Below are 18,267 nucleotides of genomic sequence, written 5' to 3'. Positions count from 1 at the left end.
CAATGAACTTATTTCACAAAGCATTTTGATATATTGAGAAACATTTTTAGGTCTTGATGGAAGTCTTGTAGATTTGTTTGGACTGATTAATTCTGTTTAATATTTTCTAGCTTTCAATTGCCTAATTAATTTAATAAACTAATCTGATTTTTGAAGAAAAAAATCCCAAGTCTCAACTTAGTCATTTTTGCATTAAGCCTGAGGTTATAGGCATAACCTGATGTATTTAAAAAAAAACAAAAACCAAAAACCAAAGCAAAACCAAAAACTGTAAATACTTTCCAAGGAATAGAAGTCCCACCTTGTTCCCAAATAAATTAATGGTTAATTCCACTTGCGTGAAAGAGTACACCTTTCAGCAGATTTAATTGATATCTGCAACTGTTTGATCTCCTTCTCACTTTACAGAACACAGTTTGTGATGTCAAATGTTATCTCTCTTTGCAGGGAAAATATTTGATCAGGTAGGGTCCAATTGATTTCTGATTTAAGTCAGGAAGGAATTACAAAAGGCATTACACCAGCGAAGGTATTACTGCTGCTATTAGTAGCAGCAGCAGTAGTTTAGCACAAATAACAGCAGATGCCCCAGTAAAGCCTTGTCTAAACTGTGTCATTAGCTCCTCGCACCCATCCCACCCACGCCAAGACGACCCAGGTCTTGGTCGCTGTGGGCTGACAGAGCTCAGCCGGTGGCTGGGTGAAGTCCTGCGCGGCTGCAGGCAGGGCTCCCCTGTAATCCCCTCATCAGCCTAATGCTGCTTGCTGCTGCTTTTATTAGCTTCGCTAGCATCAGCTGCTGCCCTGGCAAGAAGTGACTTAAAAAGTGTTAATCCTGTTTACATTTTCAAGGTCAAATAGGAACCTCCATCCACTTTGTTTGTTTTGCAGTGGAAAGAAGACCAAGTAACTCGTGGATTAAAAAGAAAATGCAGTTACAGTCAGTGTATTAGTGCCCTGTAACTAGTTGTGATCATAGTTGTCACTCACTAGTTGTGAGTAGTTTCTATGTGAAAAACAGATCCTAAATTCTTTTGCAGCGATGTCTTTCCCTTGTGTGTTTCAAGGGAAAAGCCACAGACAAGCCTGGAACTGAGATTTTTTAAAAATCTGAAATTACGTCAGTTAGGAGAATAAGAAATTTCTATTTAGAAAACATACAGAAATGTAAAACTTCTGTCTCTTCCCATAACACCAGAAGAATTTTTTACATGAAAAACTAAAAACCAAAAATCTTCAGGTGTTTGAGACTAAAAATATTGTATTTTCTAACTTTCATTCTGAGCAGAAAAAGTTGAAGAACTTTTGAAGAAGTTGAAGAATATTTAAGAAAAGACTGAAAGGAAACTTCGGTGCTTTTTTTTTTCTCTCTTTAAAGCAGCCTTAAATATTATGCAGTAACTACTAAACCACTTGCACAGGATACTGAGTATTATAAATATATGTAGCATACAACTTGAGATGTTGCTTCACGAGAAAAGAAACTACGCTTTTTTTTTTCTTTTTAGCTTTTGGCTCTTACATTCAGTTCTACTTAATTCCTTCCTCACGTACATGTTCACGTTCTACATTAGTAAAGGTAAGTTTGCTGTCTTAATCTTTTGGACATCAGAAGAAAGATACAATGCACAGGAAACAGGAATTGGTAAAATTAAACTGCCGTTAGATGTTGCAGAGTCATCAGAAATAACTATCTTATCAACAAATGGAGGTCCTATGATTTTTCTACAGTAAAGCAGTTTTATATAAGATAAATAGCTTTCAGTCACTGTTGTCTATGATATGGCCAGCAGAGTCCAAGATATGCATCATTTTGACACATACATTCTAATACTACTTTAGACGGTAGGATTATGTTCAGACTTCTGAAAAAAATGTGAGGCCTTTAGCCTTGGTGATAGATGTGTGATGCATACTCATCTTCCTCGCTATTTAGATCTTTGAAATGAATATTTGTTATTCAGTGACATAGATGCGCATGACACATGCAGGGATAGATGTCTTGTTTCTTTCACCAGCTTTTTTCCCTTTTTTAATGAGTTTAAAGTCCTGATTAGGAAAGCGCTTTAAGCTTAGGTTTAAGGCAATTCAGCTCAAGAACGTACAGAGGTCACACTAACTCCTGTGCGGTTATATCAGTTTAAACCAGATGAGTGGCAAGAGGCTTGGATTTTGTCTTGGAAAAAGAGAAGGTCACCCAGCAGCAAGCCGTACTTCACGAGTGGGCCCTCTGAGAGTTTGCCGTCATGAGTTTTGCCCAGAAGGAGAACTGGGCTGGGAGCACGATGCTTTAGGCTGAGTCACTTGCGTGCCTTCCTGGAAGGTGCAGCAGTGACATACTGAGCAGCACCATACAATAACTAAAGAGAACAAAGTGTGTCTTCAAGGCTGATGTTAGACATCCTAGGTACGTATGAAGGCCATGTATCAGCCTGTAGTGCCTGTACCAGTTAGACCACCTAAGTGTTAAAATGAAATGAAAACTCACAGAGCATCAAACTCAGAAAGGATCATTTTGAAGCAGTAAATGGCGATACTTCTTGAAAAAGAAGCAGAGAAACATGAAGTGGTTCTGTACACACATGCAACACTTTGGGGACTCAAAGGAGTAAACCTTTTGTGGATATTTACAGACATGCAACTTAAAAACTTGCACTCACTGAAGTCAGTGGCATAGCTTTTCTGGGAGGGATACTGAACTGATGAGAGAGGAGAGTCTATGATGAAAACAGAAATGAGAAGCTTCTTTTTTCTCTGAAATCTGGAAGCAAACAGATGTGCCTGAAAAAAGGTGAAAAATATGAATACTCATGCAAGGATGAGCTTCCTTGGGAAACCTGGAAATATTATGTCCAGGTCAATGAGTTGTACCACAGTACAGAAGGGGAGATTGTCTTTGAGCACTGTTTGACCTTGACATGAAATTGTGTAATCCCACGTACTTAAAGGGACTGCCCAGTGTAAACTGGTACTCTTGATGCTAGGTCCTCACATAAGGAATGCAGCTGAGTACTGAAAGTTGTGTCGTCAGCTATCTACTATCTTGCTGTCCAAGTACAATAAATAAGGAACAAACCTTATCTGGTACTGACAGTAGGATTTAGAGTATGATCTGGCACTTAAATATGAAAAGTAAGCTAAGGATTTGGGGAGATAAGCATAAAATATTACCCCCAAATTGCACATATGCACCTTTTTTTTCTATAAAATGAACTGTATGCACATATCCAATGAAGTCTAATTCTTCTTTAACTCAGAATAACTTTGGACTAATGTAACCCACTGGACTTCAGGAATGAACTTCTTGACTTACATCATCTAAGTGAGAAGAGAATCAAGGCTATTTTGCACACACAAAAACCTGTGTCCTGGGAAGCGGTCAAGAAAAAAGTTCCAAACTTCTTTTATTACTTTATTCATTAACCATCCAGCAACTGCTTCACTTTAAAAATAGCATCTTACAAAAGCACAGACATCCATCTCCTGTCCAGAAGCCATCTGGGAGAAGAATGGAAAGCTATTAAGAAATACTTTGTGAAAAAGAGCTTTTTTTCCCTCCCCAGCCTTGAATTCATGGAAACCAATCATTTTGTACCAAATATATAGGTCTGATCAACTTATAGAAAATCTAAAAAGAGATCTGGGAAGGGGAGGAAGGTCATGAGGAGCTTACAAGACCTTGCAGTTCTAGGATAGTCTTGCTACGTGAAGTACTTGAAGATGGTGACTTTGGGCCTGGACTCCCAGGAAAGGTAGAAAGAAGATAGTGCAGTACCAGGAAGCAAAATCTGCTTTAAAAACACTATATGGTATCATTTGCTAAATAAAACTTACTTTTTAATTCCTGGTATAAGTTGGGTAAAGTTTTTCCTTTTAGATTCATTCAGGTCTAAATCAAATGTAAGGTGAAAAAATTCTGACTGCCAGAAGTCCTACATTTTGCAAGGTTTTAAGAAGCATATAATGTGGAAACTATTGCTGCAGGTCTTTTGGTTAGAAAACTCAGTAACTGTTTATTCTGTAACATGAATTATATAGTCACAAGTATGCGGCATGAAGAAATCACTTAGTGTAACGTACAATAAATGTCAAGAAAAAGCCAAGGACAGAAAAAGAAATTAAAAGCCCTGTAAAAAAATCTGGACATTTCACAATATCAGATATCACATTAAAGAAATAGTAAATCTTGTTTTACTACATTTATAGTAGAATCTAGTAAAATGAGGCTATGTTCCAGCATGCTTGGCTGTTCTGAATAATAGCAGAGTCACAAAAACTCAGAAACCCTTGCATTTCAACTCTGGACCATACCTGAGACTCCATCCATTAATCAAACACGTGCTTTATGGAAACACGAATGTAATGCAAAGACATGGAAGTCTTCCAAGCTCTGTGAGAAAGATGGGCTTAGAACAGTAAATACGGTCCATGGCCCTAGTATATTTTTTCAAAAAGCTTATAAAAAGAGTGAACTTTTACCTGGAAAAGTGCTGAACTTATATCTCGAATACTCTTGGCCAGTAAACAGATTACCTTGTAGCTGTGGGTAATTATGCTGCTCACTTCTAAGCAACACAGAAAATCAATTTTAATTAAAAAATCATTTATGCTGGACTGAGTCATGCCCATTTAGGGAAAAAAAAAAATATTGACGTAGGAAAGTTCAGTTCAGATGCAGAATTCACTTTCACAGTAGCACCCAGCTCTTTCAACCCAATTTTCCAGTGGGATTGACAGAAGGACAAAGAGGTCAAATGATTCAGACGAAGTCAGACTCATGCTGAGCTTATCCCCAAGATCATCTTGACTCCCCGTCTTTCATTATAATGACATAACAGGTAGCTTCCATCAATTTTAGTCTTTAGTATCTTCCTTTTTAGAGCAGGTTGTTAAATTCTGTTCTGTCCCTACCAGTCATGTCACAAATGCTGTGAACCTTTGGCAACCAGACAAGGCAAGGATTTGATTCAGTCCTGATTCAAGACAGTATCCCAAACCAGGAAAGTATTTATGTGTGGCTTACTTTAAAATATTTATGAGTTTTATGAAACTCAACTAGACTTAAATGATAGCTTATTCATCGGGACAAAGATGTCTTGGTTCTGGTCCCCGAGAGTATTCATAAATTCTGGGAATATTATTTTATTGAATTTGAATACTAGAAATATTGGCTATACCTACCTAAAGTGAGTGTAAACCAAATATTCATTTCATCTCTTGATCTGAGACTACAGTGTCATCACTGATTTTGAAACATGGGCCACTTTATAAGATTTACTGTTATTATTTCCAGAACCATTACAAGAATTTAAACTATTAGACTGCCGTACAGATAACATCAGGGACACTGTCTTGCCTGGAGAAGTGACTTAATTCCATACTGCCAATTAGGAAGAACCCTATTTAGATAATTAAGGTAAATTTATTAATTTTCAGTGTATGGGACATGTAAGGACCTTATTAGGTTTGGTCCTTGCACAGGTGTATGTAGAATATTAAGTGTTAAGACACGCTCAGAAAAAGAAAAACTTGGTGTCATCGTCTAAAAAGTTTCTATGCTTTTTGTTACACAATGAATATAAATAGTAAACCATATCCTCACTACTCCAGAATAGTTTGACACTTGCGAGGCCTGTTAAAAACCATTATGTTTTGGTTTTGTTTTTCACAATGATGCAAAACTGCAAAATTACAATCTAGTGTTTTTTTGTGTTAAATATTGATATAGAAACACATACACAGTAAAAAGTGCAGAAAGTGCAGCAAGGCTAGTTACCAAGAAGTGTACACAAATATACATATACTCAGTTTAAGGGCAAACTAAGGAAACAAACGTATTTTGAGACGATTGCAGCTAGATCCCTGCAATACAATCCTTGGAAAATGTAACCCTTTTTTTCCTGGATTCAGTCTTTCAATCACTACTTCTACAGAGACAGCCCTTCAAGAGTCCTCTTCTAGCCTGTCATCTCACAAAGCTATAGACCAGAAAGAACTACTGAACCTGGTGGGCAAAGAAAACCCTTTTAATGCCTCTCTAATGTGTTTGCAAGAACCTTACCTTTCCCTGGAAGCTAAGAACAGACTGCACCTACAAATGGGGTCCTGAAAAAGCCCAAACGTACAGTAAAAAACAAGGTCAGCAACGACACGAAGAGGGAGACTAGAGAACATCTGCAGGGAAAGCTGAATGGCTGAGGTAGCCAAAGACATGCTTAGAGACCCAGAGAGATTTATGTACTGAAGCACAGAGGGTATGTATGTGCATGCAGGTATGTGCGTACATATATACGTGTGCTGGAGTGAGAACTGGAAAGCTACCTACCTATGAGGAGATAAAAAGTGGACACCTGACAAGAATTGCTATTAAAATATCCCAGGAAGACATTGCTTTTCCAGGTCCCCTTTTCTTTCTTTCAGATGCTTCTCAATTGCGAGTGCACATTTGATGAAATGGCTGCTCAGTATAGGGGTGAGTATGCACAAATATTAATAAAGAGGAAAACATCTCCTGTTTTAGCTAAATATCTCATTAAGTAGATGCTTAGCGGTAGTTTCTAGGAATTTAACATAAATTATTTAAAATTCGGAGTCAGGCTGGACATATCATTAAAATATCATGAGAACAGTATTTTCTATTCTGTATCCTAGCTTTTCCATTCCCAGTGAAAGGAACAAGTGAAGAAAACATAATGGTGATCAATACACATACATAGAGACACACTGTATGATCAGCTTTTGGAAACTCACTGGAAACTTGAGTCAGATTCATTTTGAGAAAGGAATACAAACCAGCTATTAGTTTTTGGTTTTGTTTTTTTTTTTTTTTTTACAAAAGCTTCCTAGAAAAGAAACTCATTTGGATAAGAATTTAAGTGTGGGATGAAGTGAGGGAAGAAAAAACTGTATTCTTCTGCAGACTGTTGTTTAAAAAAATTTAAAGAAAATTCTTTACTGTAGCTATTTGAAATAAGCTCTCTTTTGGTTAAGATACTAGCACAAAGTTTGGGAGGTTTTATTTTCTGCTCTTGCACAGACCTTGTGAACATGGGTAAGTCACTTAACCTCTCTGGGGGTTGGGTCCCCAACCATAAATAGGGTTGTTCTTAAGCAATAGTTGCTACCAATCTCTAGTGTAGGACCTATAAATAAGAAATTTTAAATCATTCATGTGTGACTAGTATAGTAATCATACATATCTAGAAGAGATGTACTGTTTGCTATCTGAACAAATAAGAAAACCATCTGACTCCATGTTTCATATTTAAAAGAAAAATCATTTAACAGAGCAGTGTGAGAATCACTATTTCTTTAAATGTGTTTCTTCAGTTAAAACTTGCACATGACTCCTTACAAAACTTAAACACTTACTGTCATAGTCCTGTAGATTTTCAATTGCTGATAACAATCTTGCCCTGTCTTCTGGATTTGAAATATTTAATTCGATCAGGTGGCTCTCCTGTAGGTCCTTTAAGTCCTCTAGATTTTCATAGCCATTTAGCAAGAGGGTTGAGGCATATTCCTACAAAAAGAAACACCAAATCCTCTCATGTAAACAAGCACTATGTTTAGTAGACGAGTAGGAACAATTTCTCTTTTACTTTTTTGTCAGGTTGAAATGGGCTCCATTCTCCAGTCTGATTGACCCGCCTTTGGCGTAAAACCAGAGCTGGAGAGCAAGAGATGACAGAGGCGGAGATGCCTGGGGGTCCTCCTGGCCATCCCAGCATCTGTGCCTGAGTTGTCTAACAGAGTCTGGCAGCAAATTGGACCAGGACAGAGCTCTGCCAGAAATTATTTAATCTGCCGAGCATCTGGACTTTTGTGGGTCACTGCATGAGTGCATCCCATGCTGGGTCCAGGAGGGCCTCTGAGGTGGGGTGTGCTCCACCTTTGCACAGAAGGAGCCCTTCGATATAAGCGAGGTGAGAAGCTGAGGGAGCCCTCAGCCATGCTGTGTCACACATGGTCCCCCTTGAGCTGTGTGTTGACGCAGTATGAAAATCTGCACGTACTCCAGGGAAAGGAGTGTTTGCATCAGCACCAAAGCAATAACCGTTATTAAAAATGTTACCTGTAAATCATGACCTAATTACGCTTTGACACTCAGTCGAGAACTAGGGTTGCAGAGAGGGAGAGAGGCGCAACATGAGCATAGTGCAAAAAGACTATTGCTCCCTGAAGATCACGAGAAATTAGAAACCTGAGTTCTAAATGTTGGCACTGGGATCAGACTGCAGTCCTGTCCCTGAGGTGTCCACCGTCACACACCTCCTACACTGAGGCACACAACTGCAGTCAGGTTACGGTGACTTGACAAGTCACCACCAAGCCTCTTTGTGTGGAGTCTCTTAGCCTAACCAAATGATGTGGTAAAATGCAATTCTATAAGCCACTCACATCAGATGAAAGACAGACACGAAGCTGCTTAGCTTTGCTGACATCAAAACTGCTGAAACCTGCCTTTCTACTTCTGCCTGTAAATGACATCCAAACCCGCGCGCACAGAAATGAAATGTTTCAAATACAGCTGGGAAACGCATTGGCTGACCTGCAGGTGGACACAATCCAGGAGCTCTTGCAACGTTTTAGGCTTGGTCTTTTTGCTTCCTCTGTGTGGCTTTATCTTTCTGGGTGCAGCTTCCTCTTCCAAGATAATATCCACGTAAATGAACTTGAAGTTTCCTACTTTGTTGTTCAGCATGCCTGTCCATATGCCCATGGGGGTTTTACAGATGATATCTATAATGTCTCCTTTCTAGAACAACAAAAAAAAGCACACCACTGTTTACACATCTGGTTTGTTATACGTAGCTTTTCCTCTATGGACCAAAACCAGCACAGAATCTTAACAGTCAGTGCAAAGTAACTTTTTAAGATTACCTAGATTTAGCTCCTTTGCTTTTATAAAATCCCAGCAAAATAATTACAGAAAATTGAGTTAGTCCTTATCTCCAAACCTTTGCAGAGGAGAGGTGAGCATAAGCATCCCCTCTCACCATTTTTGTGCTCCACTTGGTCCTTGAAAAGGGATAGGGTTGCATCAGCAATCAACTTTTGCCGTGGATAGTGGGCATAGCTTTGACAAAAAGCAAGGGAACACTGTGAGGTTATTTTCCAAATACGTGCCAAACCATTTTCACAATAATCTTATTATCCAGCATCTCAAGGGTCTTCAAAAACTAATAGCTGAGCTATGTGAAAGGTGGGCTCTTACCCATTTTACAGTGAAAAACACTGGCTACATTTCTCAAAGGCAATAAAGAACATTTAACTCCCTTAATATCTTCCTGTCTGTCCTTCCCAAAGGACGGACAAATTTTCCCACAATTATTAACACAATTGACTGAGAACATAGTGGAAGGTGCCTTAGCAGACAGATGTAAAGGCTTTGGCTCTCTATACTTGTGCATTCACTCACAAACGTGAGTGCAAAAAAGAGTGACCACACAGCTTCTTCAAGAGGGCTTTTTGGTAAAGGTGTTCACAGCCACGCTGTGGGAACCAAGGTCTCAGCTCAGCAAAACAGTCAAATCTGAGTAATTTTCATAGTAAAAAGGCTCCCTTGTAAGTCATACCCCCTACACAACTTGCTCCCCTGACCTCAGAATTGAGTCCTCTCTTCTGGGCAGGTACCACAGAACTTATAATAACGTTGAAAGTCTTTAAAGAGTTATCCAACAAATCCCCACGTACACACTTCATTTGGCATTCTGTTACAAAGTTAAAAATCAAACTCAGTTTGTTAAAATATCTGTTAACAGCTCCAAGACTGTCGAATCTTTTCTGGTCTGGTCAAGAGACTGCAAGTAAAGCAGTCACCCTAGTTTGGGTACAAACCCAAGTATGAAATTGACTGTGTTCCAGTGACCTGGTTTTGTTAGAATATGGAGCTCAGAGCTATGAGCACGTTTGAAATGGAAACTAAACAAACATTTGTTTAAAGCTCTATAAGCACAAATATTACTCTACACACTCCTGGAGGCTCAGGAACTTCAGATGTGGATGCAGATCAGGATTAGGCAGTGGCTCTAAGCCAAGCTGCAGGCACACTTTGAATTCAGATTCAGGGTACTGAAATTTTGTGAGATAAATTTAGGGGATTTCAACCCTAAGTATTAGTTTATAATTCTAAAATACACCACCCCAGTGACTAAAAAGGAACCTAGGTGAGCCAGCAGACATTTGCCATTTCGTGACCAATTAACTCTCTTGAAAGAAATGCCCTAGGTGTGGGTGGAAGTGGAGGGCAAGTGGTGAAGACTGCAAGTAGTGGCAGAGCAATGGCTGTAATACAGGCCAGAGAGGAGGGGAGGGAGGCTGCAGTGAGATACAGATGAGGATTTTGACAAAAAGAAGAGGCTGTGAAGAAGAAGAAAAGATGCTGAAGTGTGAATATAATCTGGATATGAAGGTGTTTACAAAGACGGAAAAGAAAGAAGTCCAGATTACAGACATGAGTAGTCTGAAGGATGATGATATTGAATGTATCTGTGCATGCAAGGAGGAGAAAAGGGCTGGGCTTTTTTAGTAACGTTCAGCTGGGCTCAGGTCTGGAGCTCCTGGCTGCACCTCGAATACTGTGTTCAGTTTTGGGCCCCTCACCACAAGAAGGACATTGAGGTGCTGGAGCGTGTCCAGAGAAGGGCAACGAAGCTGGTGAAGGGCCTGGAGCACAAGTCTTATGAGGAGCGGCTGAGGGAACTGGGGCTGTTTAGCCTGGAGAAGAGGAGGCTGAGGGGAGACCTCATCGCGCTCTACAACTACCTGAAAGGAGGTTGTAGCGAGGTGGGGGTTGGTCTCTTCTCCCAAGTAACAAGCGATAGGACGAGAGGAAATGGCCTCAAGTTGCGCCAAGGGAGGTTTAGACTGGACATTAGGAAAAATTTCTTTACTGAAAGAGTGGTCAGGCCTTGGAACAGGCTGCCCAGGGAAGTGGTGGAGTCACCATCCCTGGAAGTATTTAAAAGACGTGTAGATGAGGCGCTTAGGGACATGGTTTAGTGGGCATGGTGGTGTTGGGTTGATGGTTGGACTCGATAATCTTAGAGGTCTTTTCCAACCTTAATGATTCTATGATTCTATGATTCTATGATTCCTTTTTCTCACTCACACAGCCTGGACACCCCTGCCATGTTGTCAGGGCCAGAGAAAATTCATGGTTCAAAGGTATGCTTAAAGAAAAGCTTAATGGAAAGGCGAACTGTTTTCATTAAAGAAAATGGGTGCTACTGAGCTTTTGATATATCCTAGTTGTGACTGAAAAAGCTGGGGAGGCAACTTCACATCCCATGAGAGTCAAGTTTTTCTTACTCCAGACTTAGTATGTGGGAAGCAACCTGTATTTTATTCTGAGGAAAGCTGTGGTATCCAGGTAGATACCATGATGAGGTACCTACCTGGAGTCTATGCCTTAAAAAGCCGTTAGCAGCAGTTGGCTTTGCATCATTGTCTGAACTAAGTCCTTATTGAAGCATTGCAAAACCAGATTGGTCTTGCTTTTAGAGGGTTACACATGCTTAACAGTTAAAAATACATTAGTAAACATATTCTTCACATGTAAGAAATGCTCCCCGGCAGAAAAGAAGAAATCCTGGTGCTTGTCTTACCTTGATTTTCAGAGAGTCAGTGTCATAAGGACTTGGTGTGAAGTCGGTGTGAACTTTGGCTCGACCGCAGAAGGGCCCACTGTAAGGGACTTCGTCATCAAACCGGAGGCTGTCCCTGTTGCTCGTTCCATCTGAGCAGCTGGTCACCCCACCTTAAAGAGAGTCAAGTTGAGAGATCTCCTGCACCAAATGCCCAGACATGCAATTCTGCACAGCAGCTGAGAGGAAAGTGTTCAAAAGCACAGAATTAGAGGAGGAGTGTACTCTGTGTGCTTTTGACACATTCCAGGAAAAATACATTCAATAAAAAGCATACTACAACAGACCGAAGAAAATAGGTAGGAGATCTTTCATTAACATCTTCCCTACAATAATCTTTTTCCGGTGATGATACTAATAGACTACACATTTTACTTACAGACTTTTTGAAATATTACTTCTGCAGATTAATAAAATGTACTCTTAAAAGTGCAATTTAGGGAATTAATTCTGCTGAACTTCTGTTTATTCAGAGAAATGAAAACAAGTACTGTAGAAGTTATTTTATTTCATTACAGAGTAGCTGAAACATCAAAGGAACCTGCATTGCAGAGGGCAATTTTAATCTTATCAACATTTCTGCCTGTCATTTTATCCAAGTTGAGCAATAAAATATCGGCAGAGTAATTCAAGCAAATTTGAGCAAGCTCTGCAATATCCCATCCAAATATGTTTTTAGATAAGAGCAGCAGTGTGTTGGAAGTAAACTCCCATATACAATTTTCACAAATCACATCATAGAAAATGATCATTAAAATGGTTTTGTTTGAGGTGATTGCTTAAGTGCACAGCTCCGTCTCCGGGCCAGATTAACTACTAAGTGCAAATGGTCTGGACTGCAGCTCGAGTCCCCACTTAGGGCTCACGTGGTGCCTGCGGTGATGGCACAGCAACGTCATCATGGACAGCTGTGGCCTGCTGCCCAGCAAATGCCCACAGCACAGCAACGGATAGAATGGTGGAGGCAAACTCCACTTCGCAGCAGAGATTCATCTGCCCTCTGGCTGAGACTGCCCTGTTGGGAGAGGGTTTTCAGTGGGTTTGTGGAGAAGCAGACTGTGTCTCTCTGCATCATGATCTGAAGCCACCAGGTCAGGCCCACATCACCCAGCATCTCAGAGAGACCTCTCACTTTGTCTGCCTCACATCTGCAGGGTGAAGGATGAACTCACAGCCACTACCCTCAGAGAGGATGTTTGTGTCTGCATCCGGCGATTGCAACCCTATGGGTGCCAGCACCGTAGCAGTGATAACCCCCAAAAACATTTATGGCATATATGCCAGCAACATCCCCCATAATCCATGTTATTTTTTTACTTCAGTTAGTATTTCCACTCTTAAAAACACTCAGCTTATTTCTGGAGAGAGGTATATCTACCCTAGCTGCCACCCTTTTAATCAAATTACACTTTTGTCTGCCAGACTGAAGAGCTCTCTACTATCATGTTTTTGATCACCAGCTCTGATACCTCAGACTTAAACAATAACAATATTGATCCAGTGACTGAATAAGAGGTATGGATATCTTGTACTTACTAGATGAGCTCTGGCCACTGTTCAGACTATAGAGACTTTCCATAGAGTCACTGGCTTTTAGGGAGACCTTCTCAGTGTGTATTCCACCACCAGGATCACTGTCATCTTTTCCTTCTTCATTCTTTAACACAAAAATCAGATGTTAACCGCCAAGAGATGTATTTTAGACAAACTTTCTTTTTTTTTAAATCATCATTGGAGATTAACTTTACATCGTTACACTTTATTAAGAACCACTGTATGAGAGAAAGCATTTTAGAAGTTGACACCTGGTACTAGGGATGCCCAGCACCACCTCTACGATCTTGGAGAAATCCCCTGTCTCCTCTCTGCCCCACTCGCTTCATTCCACTCCCGGTCAAGCAGCTAAACTGATTCTCCACCTCAGAAGACTGCGATATACCACAGCAGCGACAAAGACTTGTAACGGGAAATTCGTGGGTAGCCAGATAAGGTGTTTTTTCTGATTGTCTCAGAGGAGGAAATATAAAGTTTAATTCTGAAAGCACATGGTGAAGTGCTGACGCAGCTGTGTTTGCATTGAACTTCTGAAAATCATGGGTGCTTGGGGGCAGGCTGGCACCCAAGCCAGAGCGTTCTGGAGACAGCTTGCACACACGTATGGCATCGGTGTGTTCTAGCACCGTGCTCAGCACATTGCCCGACCTACACATTGGCCTCAAAATCCAGTGCATTTCAGAACTAAGATGCGTGTTTCTCTCACAAAATCTAATGGTGTATGAAATTGGCCCCTTGAATTTATAACATTGAATCACCCCTCAGGAATCACAGCCTATTCAAAACAATAAGATCCATATTTCAATCACAGGTAAGTTAGGGACGATGTAACAACTAAATGAAATAACAACTAAATGAAAATTCCTTATTCCTTTCAAAGGAAGGAATTTCTTCGGTAGATTTCATCACGTTGACAAGGTACGTGATATTCTGATGCAACTGAAACATCCTGCAGTACTTAGGATGCCACGTTATATTCGGGGAAATATTAATTATTCATCAGTTGGCTGATGAAGTCAAGCAAACATGACACTGCATGTATGAAGTAGAGACCTATACAGGTACGTATAATGCATAGCATGGAAATGAAAGATTATATTGGTTTTCAACAAGGACGGTGCTTGTTACACCAGGCAGCAGCATAACCCATAGATTAATCAGTCAGCCAGTATTGATTATCATAATCTCCTGCAGGAACGAAGATTGTGGTACGTGTGTGTCCAACCAGGTAATTCATTGAGTTTCTGTCATGTGAATCATTGCTGTAAATGTGCAGAGGTGTGCACATGTGTTGAAATTCTGATTTTTCTTTCTTATAATATAAAAACCATGGATTGCAACCTCTTGAATTTTAGCAAAAAATGCAAACTAAACTAACGACATAGGAATCCTTGTCTTTGATGTCCAAAAACCACCTAAAGGTATCCTGTGAAACACTATTTTCTACTTGTGAAGTTTCTTGCTTATTTTCCCTACTTATTTGATATTGACCCGTGAGATAGGATCCAGACTAGCTAGATTTTTGAGGATGATTAAGTATGACAAGTCCTTTTTCCTTATGTTTTTTAAAATTTGGAACTCACTGACACAACATATTGAGAAAACAGGGTTTGCAGTGTGTGAAACGTTATATGTTTTTATGTTTAATAAAGATAGGTTTGCTAAGATTAGACAAGGTAAAAGCAGATAAGGCATATGAGTTGTCATGCTCTAGGATGCTGGCTGACCTCTACAAAATGGACTTTGGAAATAATTCTTGTATTGAAAGATAAATTCTTCTAATGAAGCGTTTTGTACAGGTTGAGTATCAGACTGCCGATTGGGTTCATCCGAGACTCCCTTGTGTCCACATCAGGAGATTTTTTTGTGATGCTTATACAAATGCTCCTTGATGACAAAGCAAAATTCAATGATGTAAAACTCCTATGTCTATCTTGGGCCTTTACTGTGTGATGCTTTAATTGTATATATGCATATGTGTGTACACTAACATGCACGTGAAAGAAAGGGTACATACTAAAAGCTGTTTTAATTCAGCATTGTGTTATCATGTTTTTATGGCTTGTCATAACTAATGACAATTGAAACATGAACAGGAAAAATGCACATAACAGTTTTACTTCACATGTATTATCATCAAACACGAGATTCTTAACTTGTATTTACCATCTCCTCAGAGAGTGCCTTGATGTACTTTTTACCCATCTTTTTCTTCATGGTAAGGGAAATGGCTCTCATCTTCTTACCCAGACTTCCTCCATTATTTGCTGCTTTAGTTTGTGCTGCATCTCCGATGTCACTTATAGTCTCCAACTCAGATATCTGATTCGAAATAAAAAAGTAAGCAACAACTCACCATGAAAATGAAATTCATTGTAGTGGAATAGGAATTACAGAAAAATACTAAGGACACCAATGCAGTTAGGATGACAAAAGTCAGTCACAGCCATTTTCCTGGGGAATTGTGTACGTAAACAGGTTTGCAGCACACCACTGTATGTGTGAATGACAGAAAGAAAATATATTTTATGATAGAAAATGTTGTTTCCCATTGTTTATTGTCCTTAATCCAAACAAGAATTGAGGGGATTTATGCAGGTTCTTGAAAACAAAAATGACACATCTATGGGTTGCATACACATGCCGGTTACTCTGAGCATGCACCAACCTGAAGTGCACTTTTGTCTTTTTGAAAAATTGTTTCTAATCTTCCCATCAAAGTACCGAAGTTTAGGTGTGATTCTCTTGTTCATTTTGGCAGGGGCTTAATCACCCAGACAGATCCAGGTACACAAGCAAAGTTCTCGCCAGTGTAAAATTTACACAATAGTTTCCCAATGTTTTTGCATAACTGTTGTGGGAAAGTGAAGCGAAGAAAGTAAAACTCTGTGTTATACAGACCTCAGCTGAATCATCTGTCTTTGATATCGAGTGATGCCTGAAACGGTCAAAGCTTCCAAAGCTGCTTGTACGCTGTAAAAAAAGAGAAGACAAATCTTGACTCACTGATGGTGTTTTGTTCTGTTATTAAGACTTAAATACAACTGTCAAGTCACCTGTTTGTGTTAAAAATTCCTCCCAGATCAGCGGACCATGAACTGATACATCCAGCTAGAAACAAACTAGGAGGTGACTATAGGGGAAAAAATTGTGACTGTACAGCCAGAAGCAGAAAAACGAATAAGAGAACCAATACTGCTTCAAATACTGACTAGATCATGGATATGACTGAGTTCTTCTACATCAGTTTCACATTAATTATACAGAGATATCTATGAGATACTTCTAGGTAAGATTGCTGTCTGTGAGCTTAGAAAAAGGTGTTTCCATAAATATTATACAAACTATAGAGTCGGTTATGGTGGTGTCAACCGTGGCAATTTATACAGTTTACTTTCGCAGCTGGGGAGACTGTTTATGGTTCTTTACCAACAAGAATCAGCAAAGATCGCTGAGGATTATGAATACATTTTTTTCAAAAGGCATATGTTGTGGAGGGAGTAAGTAACAGAATAATCAGGCAGGCCCCGTGTTTTTCTTCCCAGTCCCCCAATTTGAAAATCTGATTTTTAAATGTACACAGGTACAATTTTTCCCTGTGCCACAGCACATAAGAAAGGCTGCATCACCTGAGCTATGAACGGATTGCTTTTACTTCCTTCTAATTTTCACCCTTTCTGTGTGTGGATAATTGACATGGTAAGGAGGGAAGTGGCACAGCAGATCTTTGCAAGAGAGATCACACAGAAATAGCTGCCAGACATGCCCAGGCAAAATTGTCTGACACTGCTGCCCATGGTGGCAAGCTGCACAAAATTGGCATTGATGACAAGCCAGAAGTCCCTGTAAGTGTGACCCTAATAACAGCCAGAATTCAGACATTTATCAACTCTACAGTGTATTTAAGAGCTTGGTTTTATATCTTCACCAACACTCAAAGCTAAATCCAGAATTACTCCTTTTTTTAAAGTTCTTCACTCTTCCATACTAAATGAAAGTCTTTTAATGCAGTATCAGATTTCTTGAAGTAGGGTTTACTATTATATCTATTACTAATTATTACCATTACTTTATCCCAGCCGAAACCAGGACAACTATGCAATATCATGTCAGTATATTTCTGAGTATTCCAAATCCCCCTCTGGAGGGAAAAAACACATAAGTGATTTCAGACTACCTGGTTACAGCTTTTCCTGTACTTATTCGTCCATTTACCATGCCCACATAATTTCAGCCAAACCAGTTTCTTGCTCCATTGCTTTCTTCCCCCCAAGCCACACGAGCCATCTTTTCATCTCCCCGCAGGTTTCTAAAGCACGCATCGTGCCCCCTTCCCCTGGCATCTCCAGCTACCTCCTTTTGCTCTCCATCCGGAACGCCACAAGCCTCAAAATGGCCTGTGAGCTTCTGGCTCTGCTCTACCATTACAGCCGCCTTCTACCAGGTAAGAGTTTTCACGAGGTAGCCTCAGAGGCAACTGAGGTAGACCATCCTTTGGGCAACAAAAGAGGAGGAGAAAAGGACTGGTTTAATAGCCGGCCCCATTGCCTGCCTTCACGCTGCAGACAACGCCAGCATGAACCTGCTTCCAGAGAAGCTAAGGAGAAATCTCTCGGTGATGGTAAGAGGAGCAGAACTGCCCAAACACCGAGCGTGGCAGGGAACACCGCCCTTGCTGCGCCCGTCCTCCAGTTCCCTACCCAGGCGGCAGGGTTGGTAGCGCCGCGGGAGTGCCGTCCTCTGGAAAGCTGGAAAACCAAAGACCTGTTTGAGCCGAGACCCAAGTAACGATTTCAGCTGCTGGCAAGCTTCTGAGTGCTGGTACGGCCCCGTACCTGTTCCGCCCACAGCTACCAAGCTGCTGTGTGCTGCTCTGTCTCCTTACGCTCTCCTCTCCCGGCAGCAGTTAGTCCCCCACGGGACTCACCAGTGGCAGCATCAGGCTCCTGACGCCGCACGGGGGGTGAGGTGGCATTCGGGCTTCGCGGCTGTGATCTTAAGGAAGGAGTTCATCAAAATGATACCAGCTACGCGGAGCACACACATACCTCCCCTGGGTGTTTCC

The 18,267-nt window shown here is 40.4% G+C and overlaps 1 protein-coding gene across 1 annotated transcript in view; it reads right to left on the bottom strand.

Annotated features, from left to right (window-relative positions):
* SAMSN1 (SAM domain, SH3 domain and nuclear localization signals 1) overlaps positions 1 to 18,267 on the bottom strand; it is a 36,680-nt gene that overhangs the window by 2,788 nt on the left and 15,625 nt on the right. The window contains exons 2-7 of the mRNA XM_009587492.1: positions 16,104 to 16,175; positions 15,369 to 15,524; positions 13,185 to 13,305; positions 11,610 to 11,761; positions 8,552 to 8,758; positions 7,372 to 7,522 (exon numbers count right to left, since the gene is read on the bottom strand). Of these exons, the coding sequence (XP_009585787.1) occupies positions 7,372 to 7,522; positions 8,552 to 8,758; positions 11,610 to 11,761; positions 13,185 to 13,305; positions 15,369 to 15,524; positions 16,104 to 16,175 (859 nt within the window). The remainder of the gene's footprint in view (positions 1 to 7,371; positions 7,523 to 8,551; positions 8,759 to 11,609; positions 11,762 to 13,184; positions 13,306 to 15,368; positions 15,525 to 16,103; positions 16,176 to 18,267) is intronic.

This window comes from Fulmarus glacialis, unplaced genomic scaffold (assembly GCF_000690835.1).
Source record: "Fulmarus glacialis isolate BGI_N327 unplaced genomic scaffold, ASM69083v1 scaffold15441, whole genome shotgun sequence".
NCBI classification, from domain to species: Eukaryota; Metazoa; Chordata; class Aves; order Procellariiformes; family Procellariidae; genus Fulmarus; species Fulmarus glacialis.
This window is presented reverse-complemented; position numbering and strand designations above follow the sequence as displayed.